This window comes from Bacillus rossius, chromosome 12 (genome assembly GCF_032445375.1).
Source record: "Bacillus rossius redtenbacheri isolate Brsri chromosome 12, Brsri_v3, whole genome shotgun sequence".
Classification (NCBI taxonomy): Eukaryota; Metazoa; Arthropoda; class Insecta; order Phasmatodea; family Bacillidae; genus Bacillus; species Bacillus rossius.
The window spans coordinates 12,280,737-12,300,653 of NC_086339.1; the positions used below are offsets into that span (position 1 = coordinate 12,280,737).

The 19,917-nt window shown below is 40.1% G+C and overlaps 2 protein-coding genes across 2 annotated transcripts in view; one reads left to right on the forward strand and one right to left on the reverse strand.

The window, feature by feature from the left end:
- The window catches only part of LOC134537249 (glutamate receptor ionotropic, kainate glr-3-like), a 39,504-nt gene extending 38,152 nt beyond the window's left edge, over positions 1 to 1,352 (reverse strand). The window contains exon 1 of the mRNA XM_063377518.1: positions 1,256 to 1,352. Coding sequence (XP_063233588.1) covers positions 1,256 to 1,352 — 97 coding nt within the window. The remainder of the gene's footprint in view (positions 1 to 1,255) is intronic.
- LOC134537539 (spectrin beta chain) overlaps positions 1 to 19,917 on the forward strand; it is a 276,676-nt gene that overhangs the window by 6,602 nt on the left and 250,157 nt on the right. The gene's annotated exons all lie outside the window — the stretch shown is intronic.

Consider the following 19,917-nt stretch of genomic DNA (forward strand, 5'->3'; position numbering starts at 1 on the left):
CTTTAACGAAGAGATTATTTTTTTTAACTATAACTTTTATACATGTTTGCTATTTAACTTCTTCCAATCTGTGTTATTCTGTTAAGGATAGGACGATGATAGGAAAAGTAGGAAACGAATGGGAGTGTTTCAAGTTTAATGTGCCTCGAAAAAGTCAAATCGATGGTTGTTCCAATCGAGTGGAAGAGAGATAGATGCGGCGCAAGCGTACAATGAGTGTAACGGGACAATGTACGTTACGGGACACTTTTTCGTGCGTGCAGCCGGCGTTCATCGATTCATTAGACGTCACGTCAAAAAACAAATAATGTTGATACATTGCTCCGTTGCTGCGTGAAAGAAGTACAGACAAACACACGTTCGCATTTATGATAGAGTTCAGGACGTGCGTTTAACTGACGCATTGCTCTGGATCCAGAGTTCGCCACGGGCGCTGACGACCAGACGAGGACGACGACTCCTCCAGTGCAGGCGCCTGTCAGCTCTTGTGCAGATTGTCCCGACCTTACGGCCGGCATTCTCACTGGTCCCCTCCCACACATGCGCGCTATCAGGGTAGGGCGAGAGAAATTACCAGTTCGTTTCATACATTCCAGGGCAATACATTTAGGGATCACTCCCTCTTTTTGACGTGACGTCTAATAAATCGATGAACGCCGGCTACACGCACGAAAAAGTATCCCGTTACGCACATTGTCACGTTACGCTGTGTCCCGTTACGCTCATTGTACGCTTGCGCCGCATCTCTCTCTCTTCCGCTCGATTGGAACAACCATCGATTTGACTTTTTCGAGGCACATTAAACTTGAAACACTCCTATTAGTTTCCTACTTTTCCTATCATCGTCCTATCCTTAACAGAATAAACCTGTTGGAAGAAGTTAAATATCAAACATGTATAAAAGTTATAGTTAAAAAAATCTCTTCGTTAAAGTAAAAAACATATTTGAATTAATGAGTGCAAATAAAAGTAAATTTATCAATTAAATTGTAGATTTAATTTCACTCCTTCTTTGTATCCATACAAAATAGTGATAATTTAATAAAAAATGATTCAATGTTAATCATAAAAGTATGCAATCATTTCATCAATGTTTTGTTATGACGTTGTCACGTTAAACTATCGTCCGTAAACCGACTTCTTTACAGACAACCAATTTTTTTTTTTTTTTGTCGATCGTGGAAGATATTAGAGCTTCGGCAATGACCAGCAGCCTTTGGGCCACCGACCCAGCACAGTCGCCGCCTCAGCTGACCTGACAGTCGGCCGTGTCCTGGGCTCACAGACCAGCACTTGTACAGCGTCCCTCCTCCCCGGCGCCCCCCTGCAGTCGTGGGGCTTCTGGCTCGCATGTCGCGTCTTCGATACCGCGGCCGGTGAGGGCGTATCTGTGCCGGCGCAACGTTCGGTTACGGGCCCTGGACCCAGGATCTGAGACGCCCCCCCCCCCCCCCCAAATTATACAGTCCCCCTCCCCCCAATATTACAGTTCCCTCTCCCCCCAATTTTACAGTCCCCCCTCCCACCAATTTTACAGTCCCCCTCCCCCCAATTTTACTGTCCCCCCTCCCCCAATTTTTTACAGTTCCCCTTCCCCTAATTTTACAGTCCCCTCCCCCCAAATTTTACAGTCCCCCTCCCCCCAATTTTACAGTCCCCCGTCCCCCCAATTGTACAGTCCCCCATCCCCCCAATTTTACAGTCCCCCCTCCCCCAAATTTTACTGTCCCCCTCACACCAATTTTACAGTCTCTCCCCCCCCCCCCCAATTTTACAGCCAACTGCTACATTATAATTTCGTGGTTATTTCTTACCTACACTATTTTTAGAATGTTATTTAACCTGTTAATTCAGGGTATAGTTATGGTTACTATTTTATAAGTCCAAACTAAGATTTATTTATAAAATATTCAATATGTTTTTTTGTAAACAAAAATTTTATAATAGTTAAGCATTTAAATGTTAACCTCCAGACCCGGGCCCTGGACCCAGGGTTCCACCCAGCCCCACCCTTGTGGGGGCCATGGGCGTATACTTCCAAGTGGACTGGCGCGCTGTCTTCCCGTCGCGCATGACATTACACGGCGGGGGAATTAGATGAAGGTTCAATGCTAGCGCTTTCAAGAATATCTGTCGGGAGTTACATGGCTAAATAATTACTAGAATAACACTTGTTTCGGCTATTTTTACTATTCAAAAAAAATAATTAAAAACGAAATACGGAAACATTAACCACATATCCGCTCTCAGCGTATTTTTTTTTTTTTTTTTTTCGTAAACAGACAACACTAGATATCTTGAACATCTTTCCAATCGCGTTTTCCTTTTTCTGAGGACCTGCACACTGTATGTGAGGCGCAGGTAGGCGTGCACAGATTCAGAAGAAACCACCCAGTTATCATCTCACGAAGTCCTTGACTACAGTTTTATAATCTGAAATCTTTACGTGTCGGTAACGAGACTTGTCTGATAATTTAAGCAGCAACCCTGCAATTTCATAGTGGAATATTAAAGATAAACAGTCGCTGCATTTATCTGTCCTACCAATGCAGCACTGTGCATCAAATTTTTTCATACCAAAAAAAAAACTCCCGTGAATTCACAGTTTTTTTAGCCTTCTTCGCTAATACGCGTTCAAACGTAATCATGAAACGAAACTACCAAATGAAGAGCAAAGCGCGAGTGTATTTTCTGCTGCCAGACCAGACCAGACTTCACAATCAAGTTCGTTGTCGAGTGCATTGGCTGCTGTTCATTTTACTTGCTGTCCTCGTTGCCAATTATTTGGTCAGTGTTTTGTTGTTGACTTATGAACTGTTTGGGGCGTTTCGTAATAAATAGTTAGAGACCGGAAAAATTCGTGGATAAATCTCGCAATATGCTTCAATCTGAACACAGTTGCCTTTATATTTCTTCTGTGATTAGCTCGCAAAAAAAAAAAAAAAAAAAAAAAAACTCCAACCAAAGAAGTATCGAATCGCAGGCATCCCAGTTCAGAAGGCTGACTAGTCCGTAGCCAATGAGCAGGTGGCATTTGCCCGAGTATGTAAGAGATTATGGAGTCTATCCTAGTGGGTAATTGAAAATCGCAGAAATTTTCCAATTCTCTATAGCCTGTCGCCAAATTTCTAACGGGAATGGTGCAGGTCTTGAGCAATGCATGTTAAGTGCTTTTCGCACTCTTGAGCGGTTCGAAAGTGCCGTTTGGCTGCCTGCGTTTGGAAGATGTCAGAAGGTACAAATATTGATCCCGCCCCTCTGTTTTTAGCGCACCAGTACTCAAGCCATACGCGGCGTCGAAAGCATAGCCGTTTGACCCACTTGGGAGGTAGGTACCGCACGCATCCTCTCAGGACTGCTTGCTTTTACCGTGTTTGTAAAAGTCTTTTTTTTAAGGAGGGGGGTATGGCGGTGAAGGAAGAACCCCGTAGCGTGTCTTTGCTATTTCGAGACCTCCCCAGCCTTTTTTTCCCCTTCTACCGCCATGTTGGGCATAAACACGCGCGGGGACACACGTGTGCACGTGCCGCGTGTGGAGTGAAAGACCGAAGGGTTGGTAACCGTAGGCAGGGGGAGAGCGCGCTGGTTCCCCGTCCCTCCCGGCAATCCGCGACCCACTGTGGCAGCGCGGCGCGGCGCGGCGCGGCAGCCCGCGAGTCACCGTGGCAGCACGGAGCAGCGGCAGCAGTTGTGAAATTTGCTACATTCAGTGCCGGCGCGTCCATACAGGCGAACTAGGCAACCGCCTAGGGCGCCGAGTAGCTAGGGGCGACGCAGCACGACACATAACAGCTCATATAATATGTTTAACGATTATTGAAACTAGATGAAAATGGATTTTTGTAACAGTTTGGAATGTTTATATTGATATAAGTAATTATTTAAAGTCCACGGTGACCTGCTTATGATTTGTAATAAGTAAAAAAGTAAAAAATAAACACATGCCTGCTTACATTTGATTGTTGACAAAATCTTAGGCTTACGTGATGTATTTTGAGGCAAGAAAAAGTTTTTTGGGGTGTCTGGGGGGTGGGGGGAAATCAAAATGAGAGAGGTTTTTAAGAAATAAATTTAATAACTTTTATTTTGTCTCTAATCCTTTATTGAGTTAAGCTTGTGGCCGCCATGTTGCTAAGAGGAAAGTGTCCGGTTCGTTTGACACATGCTTAATCTGGGCTGTTTAATTTAATTTTTTGTTTTGTTTTCAAATTTACTCACAATTTTTGGGAACTTGGCTGCATACTACTTTCAATTCACACTTTAAAAAACATTATTTTAATCTACAGTTTTAACTGATTTAAGTGGTTCGCTGAATAGTTATTCTTCTAATTGAGTTGGTAGCATATCAAAAAAAAATTGTTCCTGGCTCAATATTGGGTTTTAATATATATATATATATATATATATATATATATATATATAATTTTTATACACTAGAATGTTATGTCTGACACTGAAGCAACATATATTTGTTTTAAAATGTTATTTAAAAAAAATTGATAACCCAATAAATGAAATAATTTATGTATGTTAGTTGCTAACTCAAAGAGCTAACTGAAATTTGCATAAACATTTATTCAGGTTAACAGTTTAACTTTGTACGATATTTTAATAAAATCATTGTATTAATGTGTCAGGAGTTCAGAAATAACAATAATTTGCTGCGGCTCTTGTAGAGTTGATGATTTATCACGAAATAATTCCACTGCTCGTTAAACTGCACTTTAAATTTCACGTCTCTGTAGAATTTTTATCTCGCATTATACATCGCCTGTGTTAGTAGCTCAAGGGCTTGAAAAAAGACCTTATCTTGCCGATCAGAGCCAACAGAAAATAAACGTGACCAATACGGACAAACTAAACGAATCCTATCGAGTAGTCGAATTTCCTCCCGATAAATCGTTATCTCAAAGAATAAGCGAAATAACCAGGTTCTATCTATCGACCAATGACGCCTTCTTGCAACAGTAGGACAAGGACCTAGTTTACGAACTATGCAAGAAAGAAACTCAAGACACAAAAAGTTCAACACGAAATTTCAAATACCCGTTGATACGCAAAAAAAACGCAGCTCTAGCATCGTACAACTTCCAAATTTTCGCGTTTCTGTTTGATACTGTATAATGAAACGGCTCGGATAAAAACTAAAAAAAACTTCAAAAAAATATTAAATCCTGGGTTTGAACCTTATTTTCGACAAAGAAATTTTATTAAAATAATTCCGAGCTTGTTAAAATTCATTAAACTATTAATACTATAAAGTTAATACTATAAAGTTTCACTTTGTCTCTATGGACTTTGGTTCGCGCCATCCGCTAAAGATGGCAGCACCGTGGTCACACATTCCCGTTCACGCGACTTCCGTTCCATTTACGAAATTAGTCCTGCCAAATGCCGTACGTCGATAGCTAAGAAGTTAAACATTAAAAAAAAATAGTTGTCTGTAAAGTCGGTTTACGGACGATAGTTTAACGTGACAAAATCATAACAAAACATTGATGAAATGATTGCATACTTTCATGAATAAAATTGATTCATTTTTATTGAATGATCACTATTTTGTATGGATACAAAAAAGGAGTGAAATGAAATCTACAATTTAATTGATAAATTTACTTTTATTTGCACTCATTAATTCAAATATGTTTATTACTTTAACGAACAGATTATTTTAAGTATAACTTTTATACATGTTTGCTATTTATCTTCTTCCAATCTGTGTTATTCTGTTAAGGATAGGACGATGATAGAAAAAGTAGGAAACGAATGGGAGTGTTTCAAGTTTAATGTGCCTCGAAAAAGTCAAATCGATGGTTGTTCCAATCGAGTGAAAGAGAGATAGATGCGGCGCAAGCGTACAATGAGCGTAACGGGACAACGCGTAACGGGACAATGTGCGTAACGGGACAATGAGTGATCCTTTTTCGTGCGTGCAGCCGGCGTTCATCGATTTATTAGATGTTGTCACGTCAAAATAGTCATAAGATTACGGTCATACGGCACAGTAGCTTTGTTTTAAAACATTTACTTGATTGAGAAAAAAGTGTTTGTAAGGTTATCACGATAATCAGTTGTTTACATCTCGAATCGATCGCAGTGTTTATGTAATATATGTTATGGTGTTTATTGGGATGGGTCTTTAATTGCGTGCTGTAAGTTATCAAATCAACACAATTATTCTGTATAAACGTTCACAAAACAAAATTTATTTTATTTGCCTTGATGATTTATCTGCCGCTGCACGATTCCCATTCGGCCGTATCTCTGGCTGTTGTTTGTTGACGTTAAACCAGCCAATCACAAGCAAGCATACCAATTGCAAACCCTGTTTAGTTTGAATGAGAAATAACCCCTGATTGAAACATGGTTATTACACGTGTAACTAGTTGCTGAGTTAACTGAAAGACGCCATATTGGTTTCAACTGTTATGTCATAAAAAAATTGTTATTGTCTAGTAATTAAAAATTTGCCTTCGTTGGCTGAAATCACATTAAGTGATTTACGAAGACTTTAACATGGTGTATATTGAAAGTATTATTACCGTTGTGTTGTAGTTATTCCCCCCCCCCCCCAAATAATAATTCAGTACTAAATGCCATTAACTTAACAAGGTATTAGTCATTAATAACTTCAGGTTTTCCATTGAATGATATATTACTAACTGCAGTACCCGGCTTGTACACATCGAGAAGAGTTTTCTTTTAGTTTGATGTTTACGTAAAATAAATATACTTGTGTAGTTTAAAGTTTGTAGAACATATACTTGAAAAATGTGAAATTTTTATCTTGGGAGTTGATTTCCGTAAAATCCTTTCTAGCGGGTGTCTAACTAGGAAAACATTATACGTGCCCGATCCATATCTCTTTGTTAAAACTTAATTTTTTCGTGATATTATTTGTTCTCGATATGTATGTATTTGTTAACTTTTTTTTTCAACGGTGACGTTGAACGTCACCATGGATACAAATGAAGCTTAAACAATGCATTAGCAAAATCAGTCCAGCCATTTTAGCACGAAGAGGTAATTACAGAACTGCTCTCCAGATCTATCTCACAGGGACCGTAGTACTCGGGCTTTTTTCCGACATACCTTGTGACTCTCCAGCCTATAAACTATCTCAACGCAAAAAAAAAAAAAAAGAAATCATGTCAATCCGTTGCTCTGCTGCTGCGTGAAAGGACAATCCAACAAGCCCAACAAACACAATTTCACATCTATAATATTATTAAATAAGTAAGGATGGTTTGCGGACTGGAACGCGGTCTTTTCGTTTCGCATGGGTCAGCTATGATATTTGTGTGGTGACCTCAACAATTAGATGGCGGAGAAACGAAGATAAATGTGTAATTCCTAGAGGCCGGAAAAATTCGTGAATTCAACTCGCGATAGGCTAAAATACAAATAGTTATACCTCAGTGCTGCCTCTGCTATTGGCTCACAACTCACCTGGATGAGTCTGGGCCAATGAGAAACACCTGACCGACCAAAGCTTTATCGAATCACACAGGCTGCTACGATGGGACTTCTCACAAGATAGCAGCCAATGTGTGGGTGACATTTGTCCAACGTAGAACTATGAAGTTCATCCTAAAGGGCATTGAACCCGCGAATTTTTCCGGTCCCTAGTAATGCCTAGAAATCATTCTGAAAACGCGCATTTTTTGCCATTTATCTCGAGCAGTTTTCAAATCGCGAGAATATTTTCTGAAGGCTCTGCACACAGTATGTATAGGTGGAACCCTTAAAATGTGTCGGTGAAAAATAGTTTATAAATCAATCTTCGCTGCAGCCAAGGATCACACGGGAACGCGCTGTTCCCCAGTACTAAAAGATGTTCCCGATGAAACGGACTGTCTCCGGGTAAAAGGTAACAAGTCACATTTTGTTCCAGCAATAAACTCTTAAGTATACTTAGAATATGTAATACATTTTTAATCATTGGCAACTATGTTGGTAAATATGTTGGTAAATAAAAGAACAATGCAAGAAAAATTTAAGTATTTAAGAGGCCACTCCAGTGTTTCAGGGCACTACGCAACCCGCGTTAACCTCATAAGATTCATGCTATTTTCATTTTGCTTATAACTAATTAACTAATATAGATTTCGAAATGATGCTTGCTTGATATGTAAGACAACGATGTTCTTATCAAAGCCCCTTTCTTCAAAAACGTGCTTAAATTAAGGTTTTATACTAATCTTTACTAATATGCGTAAGTGTATTGTCTAGGTTTGAACCATAATTTATGCACGTTTTTGAAGAAAGGGGCTTTGATAAGAGCATCGTTGTCTTACATATCAAGCAAGCATCATTTCTAAATCTATATTAGTAGGGAGAGCGTGCCGACTCTGGAACATAGGCGAGGGGGGAGCGGGGTAATCCGGGGATTATCCCATTTTTTATGGTTTTTTACGCATTTTTTTATGGTTTTTTATGTGCAAATCCAGTTTTTTATGTGCAAATCCAGTTTTTTATGCGCTAATCCAGTGGCTAATCCGCTAATCCAGTGGCTAATCCGCAAATCCGCAAATCCGCAAATCTGCAAATCCGCAAATTCGTAAATTCGCAAATATGCTAATCCGGAGATCCGCAAATCCGCAAATTCACAAATCCGCAAATCCGCAAATCGCAAATCCGCAAATCCGCCATTTTGTATTTCTAGAAATTTCCACCAACTTCGAATCGTGATGTCATGATTCTGTGTCGTCTGCTGGAGGCCGCCATCTTGATTTCTTCTGGCCGCCATCTTGTTTCGTCTGCTGGAGGCCGCCATCTTGATTTTTCCTGGTCGCCATCTTGTTTCGTCTGCTGGAGGCCGCCATCTTGATTTTTCCTGGTCGCCATCTTGTTTCGGCTGCTGGAGGCCGCCATCTTGTGTGACGTCATATAGTTCTGTTGGTCGCCACCAGGTAGCAGCAGGTATTATTTTATTTTAACTAAAATATTTTCAGTGCCGAGGCTGGGATTCGATCCATGGGACGTGAAAACGTCCAGGATGTCGTGGTTACGAGGCGGACGCCTTGACCACTAGACCACGAGACCAATTGGAATATGGTGGAATAAATAATCTATATATGCTACGTACTGACGGCAAGTTTATAATAAATGGGGGAGGGTGTTTTTGTTTTCCTTAATGCATACCTAAGGCGCCACATTTGAAATTAAAATTATTATACAGCCGCCATCTTTAATTCCAGCACAGACTACCAGATGGTGCCAAATTCAAAAATTAGTTGCCAGAGGCGCCGCCATCTTGGTTCTCAAGTTGGCTGGTAGATGTCGCTAGTATCGCGCGGCAAATTCAAAAATTAGTTGCCAGAGGTGCCGCCATCGTGATTCTCAAGTTGGCTACCAGAGTGTGCCACCGTCGCCATCTTTATTTCATATTTCAGCTGCCAGGGCGCAGCACCATTCGATAGGTCGAATGCTAATCGATATATTTACTTTTATTTCATATTTCAGCTGCCAGGGTGCAGCACCATTCGATAGGTCGAATGCTAATCGATATATTTACTTTTATTTCATATTTCAGCTGCCAGGGCGCAGCACCATTCGATAGGTCGAATGCTAATCGATATATTTACTTTTATTTCATATTTCAGCTGCCAGGGCGCAGCACCATTCGATAGGTCGAATGCTAATCGATATATTTACTTTTATTTCATATTTCAGCTGCCAGGGCGCAGCACCATTCGATAGGTCGAATGCTAATCGATATATTTACATTTATTTCATATTTCAGCTGCCAGGGTGCAGCACCATTCGATAGGTCGAATGCTAATCGATATATTTAGTAACAAGTGTTGCTACCAGAGGGCGCGATATTTAAATTTAAAAAAATATTACAACCTTTAAACAATTCTCCGCCATCTTGGATTCAACAGCCCCACCATCTTGGAAGCACATGATACACCCAAGGACTCGTTCCAATACATGCACAGAGTGCACCGAAAAGATTGTTCCCTTACATGCACAGAGTGCACCATATTGAATGATCATGATATGTGTTCCTTTATATGCATCAGAAGCAGGCATAAGAAATTTTTTCTTATAGGCATACTTTAGTGTTAGCTTTCCTGTAATGCATTTAATAATAGTGTAAGCTCATTATTATTATTTAGTGATAGTGAATTTATAACTATGATGTGTAGTCTCATTCTCTTCATCTCGACGTGGCGGAAGATTCTCTGGAGTGTAAGCTGAAAAAAAATAAATAAATAAAAACTTGTGTTTGAATTTATAGTGGTATGCTGCTTTCCACATCACCTTAGAGACTATGTCTCAGGAGGTACAGCATTAGATGCGTTAACTCCTTTTTTTTATACATGGCGAGTTTCCCCGAGAGGCCTATTTTCCATGTTTAACAAGGGCGCAAGCATTATGCTTCACCGTCACTCTCTCCGAAGCCGCTGTCCACTCCATCATCTGGCTCCACTTGCTCTTGAGCCTCCATTACAGCTTCAAAGCATGCTATAATACCGTTGTAAAGGTATGTTAGAAACTCGTATTCCTCTGGAAATGCAGCGAACAAATTGATCGCGGAGACCTCTAGATGGTGTACTATCGCATCTATATTCATGCCGATGCAAGCATGAAGCGCATATTCAATGCAATCGCGCATTTCCTCAAAAGCAGCCATGTTCATTATGGAATTGTCAGAGACAGAATGAAGACTATAGTTGACCTGGTCTTGACGGAAAGATGACATGCAAACCCGATGTCGCGCTACACATTCCAATGAGGCGCCCAGCGCGGGCTGACGTCACAGCTTGTTGATCCCAAGCTGCAGAGTGCTGGGTCGTGTTCAGGAAGTAGTCCACACATTATAAATACATTGCAGGAATAGAATCTCAACAACAGCCCACACAAACGATTCCATAGAATATGCTTCGATTGAGAACAAGCAATAAGGTAAAATAAAATGTGTATATGTAATCTTAAACTCCCATATCCTTTCTCTTTACCCATGTCCTCACGGTATCGGGAAACCCCTTCCAAGACACCTGGAATCTTTCACCACGCTTTCGATGAATTTTATTTACCAAGTATGTATCGGGGTATTTTGTAATTTGAATTTCTGAAGCATAAAAAACACCTTGTATTTCATTTCCATCCATATCACTCAAGTTATACACACGCGGAAAGCTGGACCTCATAGCTGTTACTTTAAACACTTCGTGAGACCAATTCGGTGTAAACCCCTTTTCAAAAACTTTCTTGTTTCGTGACACGCGTACATGATCCCCCACACGAGCCTTAGGTTTTCTAGGGTCAATTGTCTTTACATATTTGTAAACACTTTGTAGCAAAGAGTCATCCTTCACTTGATTCGGAGCCATGCCAATGGTGCGGTGGAATCTGTTATTGTAGACACGTAGAACTTGTGGTAAAATTTTAAGCCACTTATAATTTCCTTGAGCTGAAAACTCGCGAAAAAGCAGCGATTTTAGAGATCTATTAAACCGCTCTACCACACTTGCTTTAATCTCACTGTGAGTGGAATAATGATTAATATTTTTTCTTTTCATAAGAGCTCTGAAAGTTGAATTATAAAATTCTGTTCCCGCATCACTTTGAATACTTTTAAAACTTCCTGCTTCTTTCAAAATACTTCTCATGGCAGCAGTAACCATCACACCTGTCTTTTGTTTAACTGGAACTGCATAAGCACGTTTGCTGTACACATCTATGGCAGTCAGGATGTACTTGTAACCACTGTTCACTTTACTGTATGGTATCATTTCTACCAAATCAATCTGTAGTAAATCATGGAGTCCATATGTTAAAACCCTTCTGCGAGGAAATATAATACGTTTGCCTCGGTGAAGCTCGTATGCAATCCCACGCTGTGCGTCGCTCATTTTGCAATGTATCCTGATTCTTGTAACTCTTCAAGTATCGAAAGGATTTCGTTATTGTGTCCGGTGTGGCCAGAAGCCTGCGAGGCCATTAACAACCTGAGTCGATCTACTATCTCATTCGGATCATTCCAATAAATGAACTCTCGTTTACGACCTAAATCCAATGTTTTATGTAACAATCCACTTCCTCGTTGCTGCGAACCAATATGTGGAAACAGTTGCTTAATGATATCAAATTTCGCATGTGACGTGCTTTTATAGAGATTTGTTGCAGGATCATTCTTTTTAAAATAAGCATTTGTAAGCTCTAGTAGATTACCATATTGTTTAAGGGCCGATTCCGAGTACGTATGCGGCTCTCTGCGAAATAAAAGTTCAAATAAACCAGGAGCAGGTTGTATTAGTTCATCTTTAACGCGAATCATATTGTTATCGTGAAAAAATACTTCCGTGTCCCCTAAAAACCAGCGGTTATGTCGTTTAGATACACCATAGGTTCCATCACCAGAGCGAAGGTTGTAGCTCTGCAAATAAGACTGCACTCCACCTAAAGAATCATCATATGGAACACCGTGATGTTTTAAAGGAATAGCGGTCGAGTCATCACTGTCGCTTGATTCTAAATATTGTTTCACAGTAGCTTCTTCCGCAGAATCCTGCTTCACAGTATCGATAGACTGTGCGAGCGATGTAGTAGGTCCAAGTTTATCCAAACGCGAATTAACAGACTTGAATATTTCTTCATTAATTGCATCCCTCTCCAAACGAGCTCGTTTGGCAAGTAGATACTTTGCACGAACATTTTCTATGACGCGCTCCAACTTACTAGCCTCAAGAGACATGACTGCAGAGTTAGCGATAGCATATCACCCTTTTATATACAACTAGCATCAATACGTGAGTGATCTAGGCATGTCTAGAGCTTGATGGTTTTGGAGGTGCTGGTTTTGGAGGTGCTGGTTTTGGAGGTGTTGGTTTTGGAGGTGCTGGTTTTGAAGATGCTGTTTTTGCAGGTGCTGGTTTTGGAGGTGAAGGTTTCTTAGACAACACACCGCGAGAATATTCATCAGGAGTAATCGTCAAAACACCAACAGTGCGATTCATTTGTGAAAGCTGTTGTACAATTCCAGCATTAATTTTCAATACCATCTCAACCATGTTAGCATTTAGTGCATCATTTAGTTCCTCTATAAATGTTTCTGCGAATAAATCTAACCTGCTCTCCAACGAGGTGCACATATCACCCAACTTTGTCGACACAGCTGAAAGACTTTCATTTAATTGAGCAATTAAATGCTGTTCTTTAGCCTCCATATTGCGCAAGAACTCCATAATCCCCACTTGCACATCTCTTGTTACAGTAAGTGATCTGTTGATATCTGTAACTTGTCGTGTCATACCATCAGTCATCGAATGCAAAGCATGTGTAAAAGCCCCGCTTACTGCGTCAACATACTTCTTATTAGCAGCATCACCATCTTGTTTAGGATCACCAACTCTCTTCAAATGTTTCCAGCTTAAGTCGCAGTCCCCTTCACGAGTAAACGTCATGCATGAGTCGTGCGATCGTTTAAGTCCACCACCACCGAACTTTGACATCATGATTCATGAACCTATCACAATAAACTGATCAAAACCACATCTGTAACGCCCTTTATGTAGAGGAAAATCTTTAGCTATCACAATGAAACCATGCTCATTAGGACTGTTCCAACAGTGACCGCAAAGAGTTTTAAATCTCTCAAAGCTCATATCTGTACCGACATGGTCGGAAAACACATGTTTTAGATTAAGATCGTCCATTTTAAACAAAATTATTAGATTACAATTATCTCGCACTAATTGCTTTCGGGTTTGGGTATAAGTTTGTACCAAGTAGAAACAGTCGATCTTGTGGTGTCGCCCCATAGAATAATACTTTTGAACAATGCTTTGTTTATCACAAGCAACATCATCGAAGATTAGCACAGAGTTGGGGAGGGCTTGACTGGGGTCTAAAACATCAGCATTTTCTCGAAATTTAAAAAATTTCACTCCCCCGACATTTTCCAGCACATGGGCTAAACGTTGATATTTTGGTTGTTCTAGGGACTTGCTATATAAATACACATTCTCAAAACGTATCCCATTGGGGTGTTCTAGAAGTGAAAGAATAAGACAAGTTTTGCCAGAATTCGAAGGACCTGACACTATACACCGTATGGTATTTGGTAACAGAGATCCATGACGTTCTTCAGTTTTACTAAACACATCATCATCAATTAGTGAAATTGGTAAAGCGAGCTGTTGTTGAACAACCTCCATTCTTAATACTAAACCTAAACACTATAAAACAGTCATCCTTATAGTGAAACCACTCAGTGTCTTGATATGTCTTGTATGAGACGGAAGAGAGGTTCAGGCTTAGTTAATTCTGTTATAAATAAGCTACCATTCGAGGCACATCTTCCGGGCTACAATTTCTGTGGACCTGGCACGAGACTAGCCGAGAGACTAGCAAGAGGTGATCGTGGTGTGAATGCACTAGACGAGGCGTGTCGTCTTCACGATATTGTGTATGCGAATAGTAATAACTTGGCTGAAAGACATAAAGCGGATAAAATATTAGCTGACACGGCCGAGAAGATTAGAAAGTCTCCCGAAACTAAATTTGGACAGAGAGTATCCGCGTGGACCGTTAACAAGATTATGAGAGTGAAACGTAAGCTTGGTGCAGGTTTAAGATTTTCATCATCATCAAAGAAGAGAAACCGTAAATCTGTCAGGAAAGCCCTGGGGAAGAAGGGTGGTCTATTACCATTTATATTTCCAGCACTCGCTGCATTAGGCAGCTTAATTGGTGGAGCTGCGGGTGTTGCTAAAACTGTTTCCGATGTCCGGAGTCAGGCACGTATGCAAGCGATAGCACGTGCAGCAAAAAACGGTTCAGGACTTTATCTACGCCCCTATCCACAGTCGGGTGGTGGGGGAAAGCGAAGAGGAAGAAGAAGAAAGAAAAATCGCGGGAGCAGGAAGCGATAATCAAAAACTTACCAAAGCGAGCTCTTACAAACCTCGAGTTAATGAAGGCGATAAAAGAATTGAAAATACCATACTTTAGACAAATATACATGCGCGATTCGCTACCTAAGAAACCATTGCGTAATGAAAGTGCTATTTTGAATCTAGACTCATCCAAAGGACCGGGAACGCATTGGACTGCTTATGTCAAGACCGGTCCTAACGTTGAATATTACGATAGCTTCGGAGACTTGCCTCCACCAGTGGAACTGATACGATATTTAAACAAGTGCAACATAACCTATAATTATGACAGGCAACAAAAGTTGCATTCATGGAATTGCGGTCACTTATGCTTAAGATTTTTAGTATCAATATATAAGAAGCATTAGTGTTATCATAAGCCACATATGCGACAGAGTGTTTATAGAGAGACCACACACAATGCGAGACGCAGTGTAAACTAGACAAAATGTCAATAACATTAATTTTAACTGGGAAGAGCTCGATTATGAGAACCTACTACTTCCCTCCCTTGCAATTGGATGGAGAGTGGACAATGGCATTGATCGATCTGACAACATATAACTCGATACCGAACATTGATGAAAATAATCAAGTTTTTCGATACATCGCAAACAATGAACATCATGAAATGAAATTACCAACAGGTGCATATGAAATAAGTGACATGGAAGCTTACATAAAACAGAACCTACCTGCAGATTCAACATTTCTATTACGAGGCAACCCCAACACCTTACAGTGCATAATGTTCAGCAACAATATACATGTGGATTTTAGTGGAAAAAATACATTAGGTGAAATGCTTGGATTTTCTTCTCAAGTATACAAAGCAGGTGAGCTGCATGAATCGACAAATCCTGTAAATATATTCCCGTGAATGTTATACGAATTACAAGCAATGCTGTGGGACACACATACTTGAATGGTAAATTAAACAATACTATTCATGAATTTTCCCCCATAGTACCTCCGGGATATAAGATAAATGAACGACCTACCACGCTCATTTATGTCCCAGTTACCGTTCAATCGATATCGGAGCTCGACATTCAAATAGTCGATCAGGAAGGACGCTTAGTTAACCTAAGAAAGGAAGAAATAACTCTAAGACTGCATTTGAAAAAACAATGGGAGTGAAATATTTTTCTAAGCATAAATGGAGCGGTTCAGGTGTGTCCTTATCCAGTAGACGACGAGACATCAAGCGGCTAACATCTGTTAACGTGAGATTCCTTAAAAAACTTGGATTTAGAGTTTATCCTCATGGAGAACACCGTTCTTGAAGTCGAGCAAGCACCACAATTTGAGGATTCTATTTCAAAAACTGAACTGCATATTTACAAACCATACTTAAATGGACCCTATGCCCCCAACTCTGAAATCCGTATAGTGATTCAAAATCATGATGCATACACAAACATCTCAAAATCCTTTTTGCGTATACGTGGAAAACTCGTAAAGGCAGACGGACGGAAACCGGACCATGCAAAGATTATAAACAATGGTGTATTACATATGATCAATCGGATAGGATTTGAACTGAACGGCGTTCTTATAGATCAGACCAGATCACTAGGAGTGGTATCTACAGTGAAGAATTATCTTTCACGAACTCGTGATGAATACGCCATCAGCAAAATGGAGGGATGGTGTCTCGAGGAAAACTATAGCTTGCCTCTAACAGCCGATGGTGTTTTCGAAATCTGTGTTCCGCTAAGCCATCTCCTCGGCTTTGCTGAGGATTATCACCGTATACTTCTAAACTCCAAACAAGAGTTAATTATAGTTTTAGAAAATACGTACATTAACTCGATCGTAGATGCGAGTGCGCAGCCTCAAGCAGTTAATTTAACCATAAACTCTATCGATTGGGCCGTACCACACATCCAAGTGTCTCCAGCGGAACGCACGCGACTGCTTAAACTTGTGGAGAAAGGCAGAAATATAGATATAGCATTTAGATCTTGGTCTGTTGAAACATATCCCAGCATGCCACAAGCACAAAATGTCAGCTGGTCAGTAAAGACAAGCTTCTCGATGGAAAAACCACGATACATAATAGTCGGCTTTCAATCGGCTAAACATAATGTAATGGCTGCCGATAAATCGAGGTTTGACCACTGCAACATAAAGAATATAAAACTATTCTTGAATTCAGAAAGTTATCCATACACGGATTTGGACATAAACTTCGACAATGGATTTTACTTAATCGCATATGATATGTATTCAAATTTTCAAGAGTCTTACTATGGAAAGCAGAATGCACCTTTGCTTGACCCTCATCAGTTTAAGGAACTGGCTACGTTATTCATGTTTGATGTAAGCCGTCAAGCTGAGAAAATACCTTCGAATATCATAGATTGCAAGTTGGAGATCACAAGCTCAGACAACCTACCGATCTTAACACAAGCATTTGCAATAATATTGCACGACAGACTTGTCTCCTATAATCCACGAGACAAAGCTGTTAAAATACTGAGTTAAGCATAGTAGAGGCTCAGTCGTGTCTCAGCTTGACGGCTTACATCAAACATGAATAACGTAGCCAGTTCCTTAAACTGATGAGGGTCAAGCAAAGGTGCATTCTGCTTTCCATAGTAAGACTCTTGAAAATTTGAATACATATCATATGCGATTAAGTAAAATCCATTGTCGAAGTTTATGTCCAAATCCGTGTATGGATAACTTTCTGAATTCAAGAATAGTTTTATATTCTTTATGTTGCAGTGGTCAAACCTCGATTTATCGGCAGCCATTACATTATGTTTAGCCGATTGAAAGCCGACTATTATGTATCGTGGTTTTTCCATCGAGAAGCTTGTCTTTACTGACCAGCTGACATTTTGTGCTTGTGGCATGCTGGGATATGTTTCAACAGACCAAGATCTAAATGCTATATCTATATTTCTGCCTTTCTCCACAAGTTTAAGCAGTCGCGTGCGTTCCGCTGGAGACACTTGGATGTGTGGTACGGCCCAATCGATAGAGTTTATGGTTAAATTAACTGCTTGAGGCTGCGCACTCGCATCTACGATCGAGTTAATGTACGTATTTTCTAAAACTATAATTAACTCTTGTTTGGAGTTTAGAAGTATACGGTGATAATCCTCAGCAAAGCCGAGGAGATGGCTTAGCGGAACACAGATTTCGAAAACACCATCGGCTGTTAGAGGCAAGCTATAGTTTTCCTCGAGACACCATCCCTCCATTTTGCTGATGGCGTATTCATCACGAGTTCGTGAAAGATAATTCTTCACTGTAGATACCACTCCTAGTGATCTGGTCTGATCTATAAGAACGCCGTTCAGTTCAAATCCTATCCGATTGATCATATGTAATACACCATTGTTTATAATCTTTGCATGGTCCGGTTTCCGTCCGTCTGCCTTTACGAGTTTTCCACGTATACGCAAAAAGGATTTTGAGATGTTTGTGTATGCATCATGATTTTGAATCACTATACGGATTTCAGAGTTGGGGGCATAGGGTCCATTTAAGTATGGTTTGTAAATATGCAGTTCAGTTTTTGAAATAGAATCCTCAAATTGTGGTGCTTGCTCGACTTCAAGAACGGTGTTCTCCATGAGGATAAACTCTAAATCCAAGTTTTTTAAGGAATCTCACGTTAACAGATGTTAGCCGCTTGATGTCTCGTCGTCTACTGGATAAGGACACACCTGAACCGCTCCATTTATGCTTAGAAAAATATTTCACTCCCATTGTTTTTTCAAATGCAGTCTTAGAGTTATTTCTTCCTTTCTTAGGTTAACTAAGCGTCCTTCCTGATCGACTATTTGAATGTCGAGCTCCGATATCGATTGAACGGTAACTGGGACATAAATGAGCGTGGTAGGTCGTTCATTTATCTTATATCCCGGAGGTACTATGGGGGAAAATTCATGAATAGTATTGTTTAATTTACCATTCAAGTATGTGTGTCCCACAGCATTGCTTGTAATTCGTATAACATTCACGGGAATATATTTACAGGATTTGTCGATTCATGCAGCTCACCTGCTTTGTATACTTGAGAAGAAAATCCAAGCATTTCACCTAATGTATTTTTTCCACTAAAATCCACATGTATATTGTTGCTGAACATTATGCACTGTAAGGTGTTGGGGTTGCCTCGTAATAGAAATGTTGAATCTGCAGGTAGGTTCTGTTTTATGTAAGCTTCCATGTCACTTATTTCATATGCACCTGTTGGTAATTTCATTTCATGATGTTCATTGTTTGCGATGTATCGAAAAACTTGATTATTTTCATCAATGTTCGGTATCGAGTTATATGTTGTCAGATCGATCAATGCCATTGTCCACTCTCCATCCAATTGCAAGGGAGGGAAGTAGTAGGTTCTCATAATCGAGCTCTTCCCAGTTAAAATTAATGTTATTGACATTTTGTCTAGTTTACACTGCGTCTCGCATTGTGTGTGGTCTCTCTATAAACACTCTGTCGCATATGTGGCTTATGATAACACTAATGCTTCTTATATATTGATACTAAAAATCTTAAGCATAAGTGACCGCAATTCCATGAATGCAACTTTTGTTGCCTGTCATAATTATAGGTTATGTTGCACTTGTTTAAATATCGTATCAGTTCCACTGGTGGAGGCAAGTCTCCGAAGCTATCGTAATATTCAACGTTAGGACCGGTCTTGACATAAGCAGTCCAATGCGTTCCCGGTCCTTTGGATGAGTCTAGATTCAAAATAGCACTTTCATTACGCAATGGTTTCTTAGGTATCGAATCGCGCATGTATATTTGTCTAAAGTATGGTATTTTCAATTCTTTTATCGCCTTCATTAACTCGAGGTTTGTAAGAGCTCGCTTTGGTAAGTTTTTGATTATCGCTTCCTGCTCCCGCGATTTTTCTTTCTTCTTCTTCCTCTTCGCTTTCCCCCACCACCCGACTGTGGATAGGGGCGTAGATAAAGTCCTGAACCGTTTTTTGCTGCACGTGCTATCGCTTGCATACGTGCCTGACTCCGGACATCGGAAACAGTTTTAGCAACAC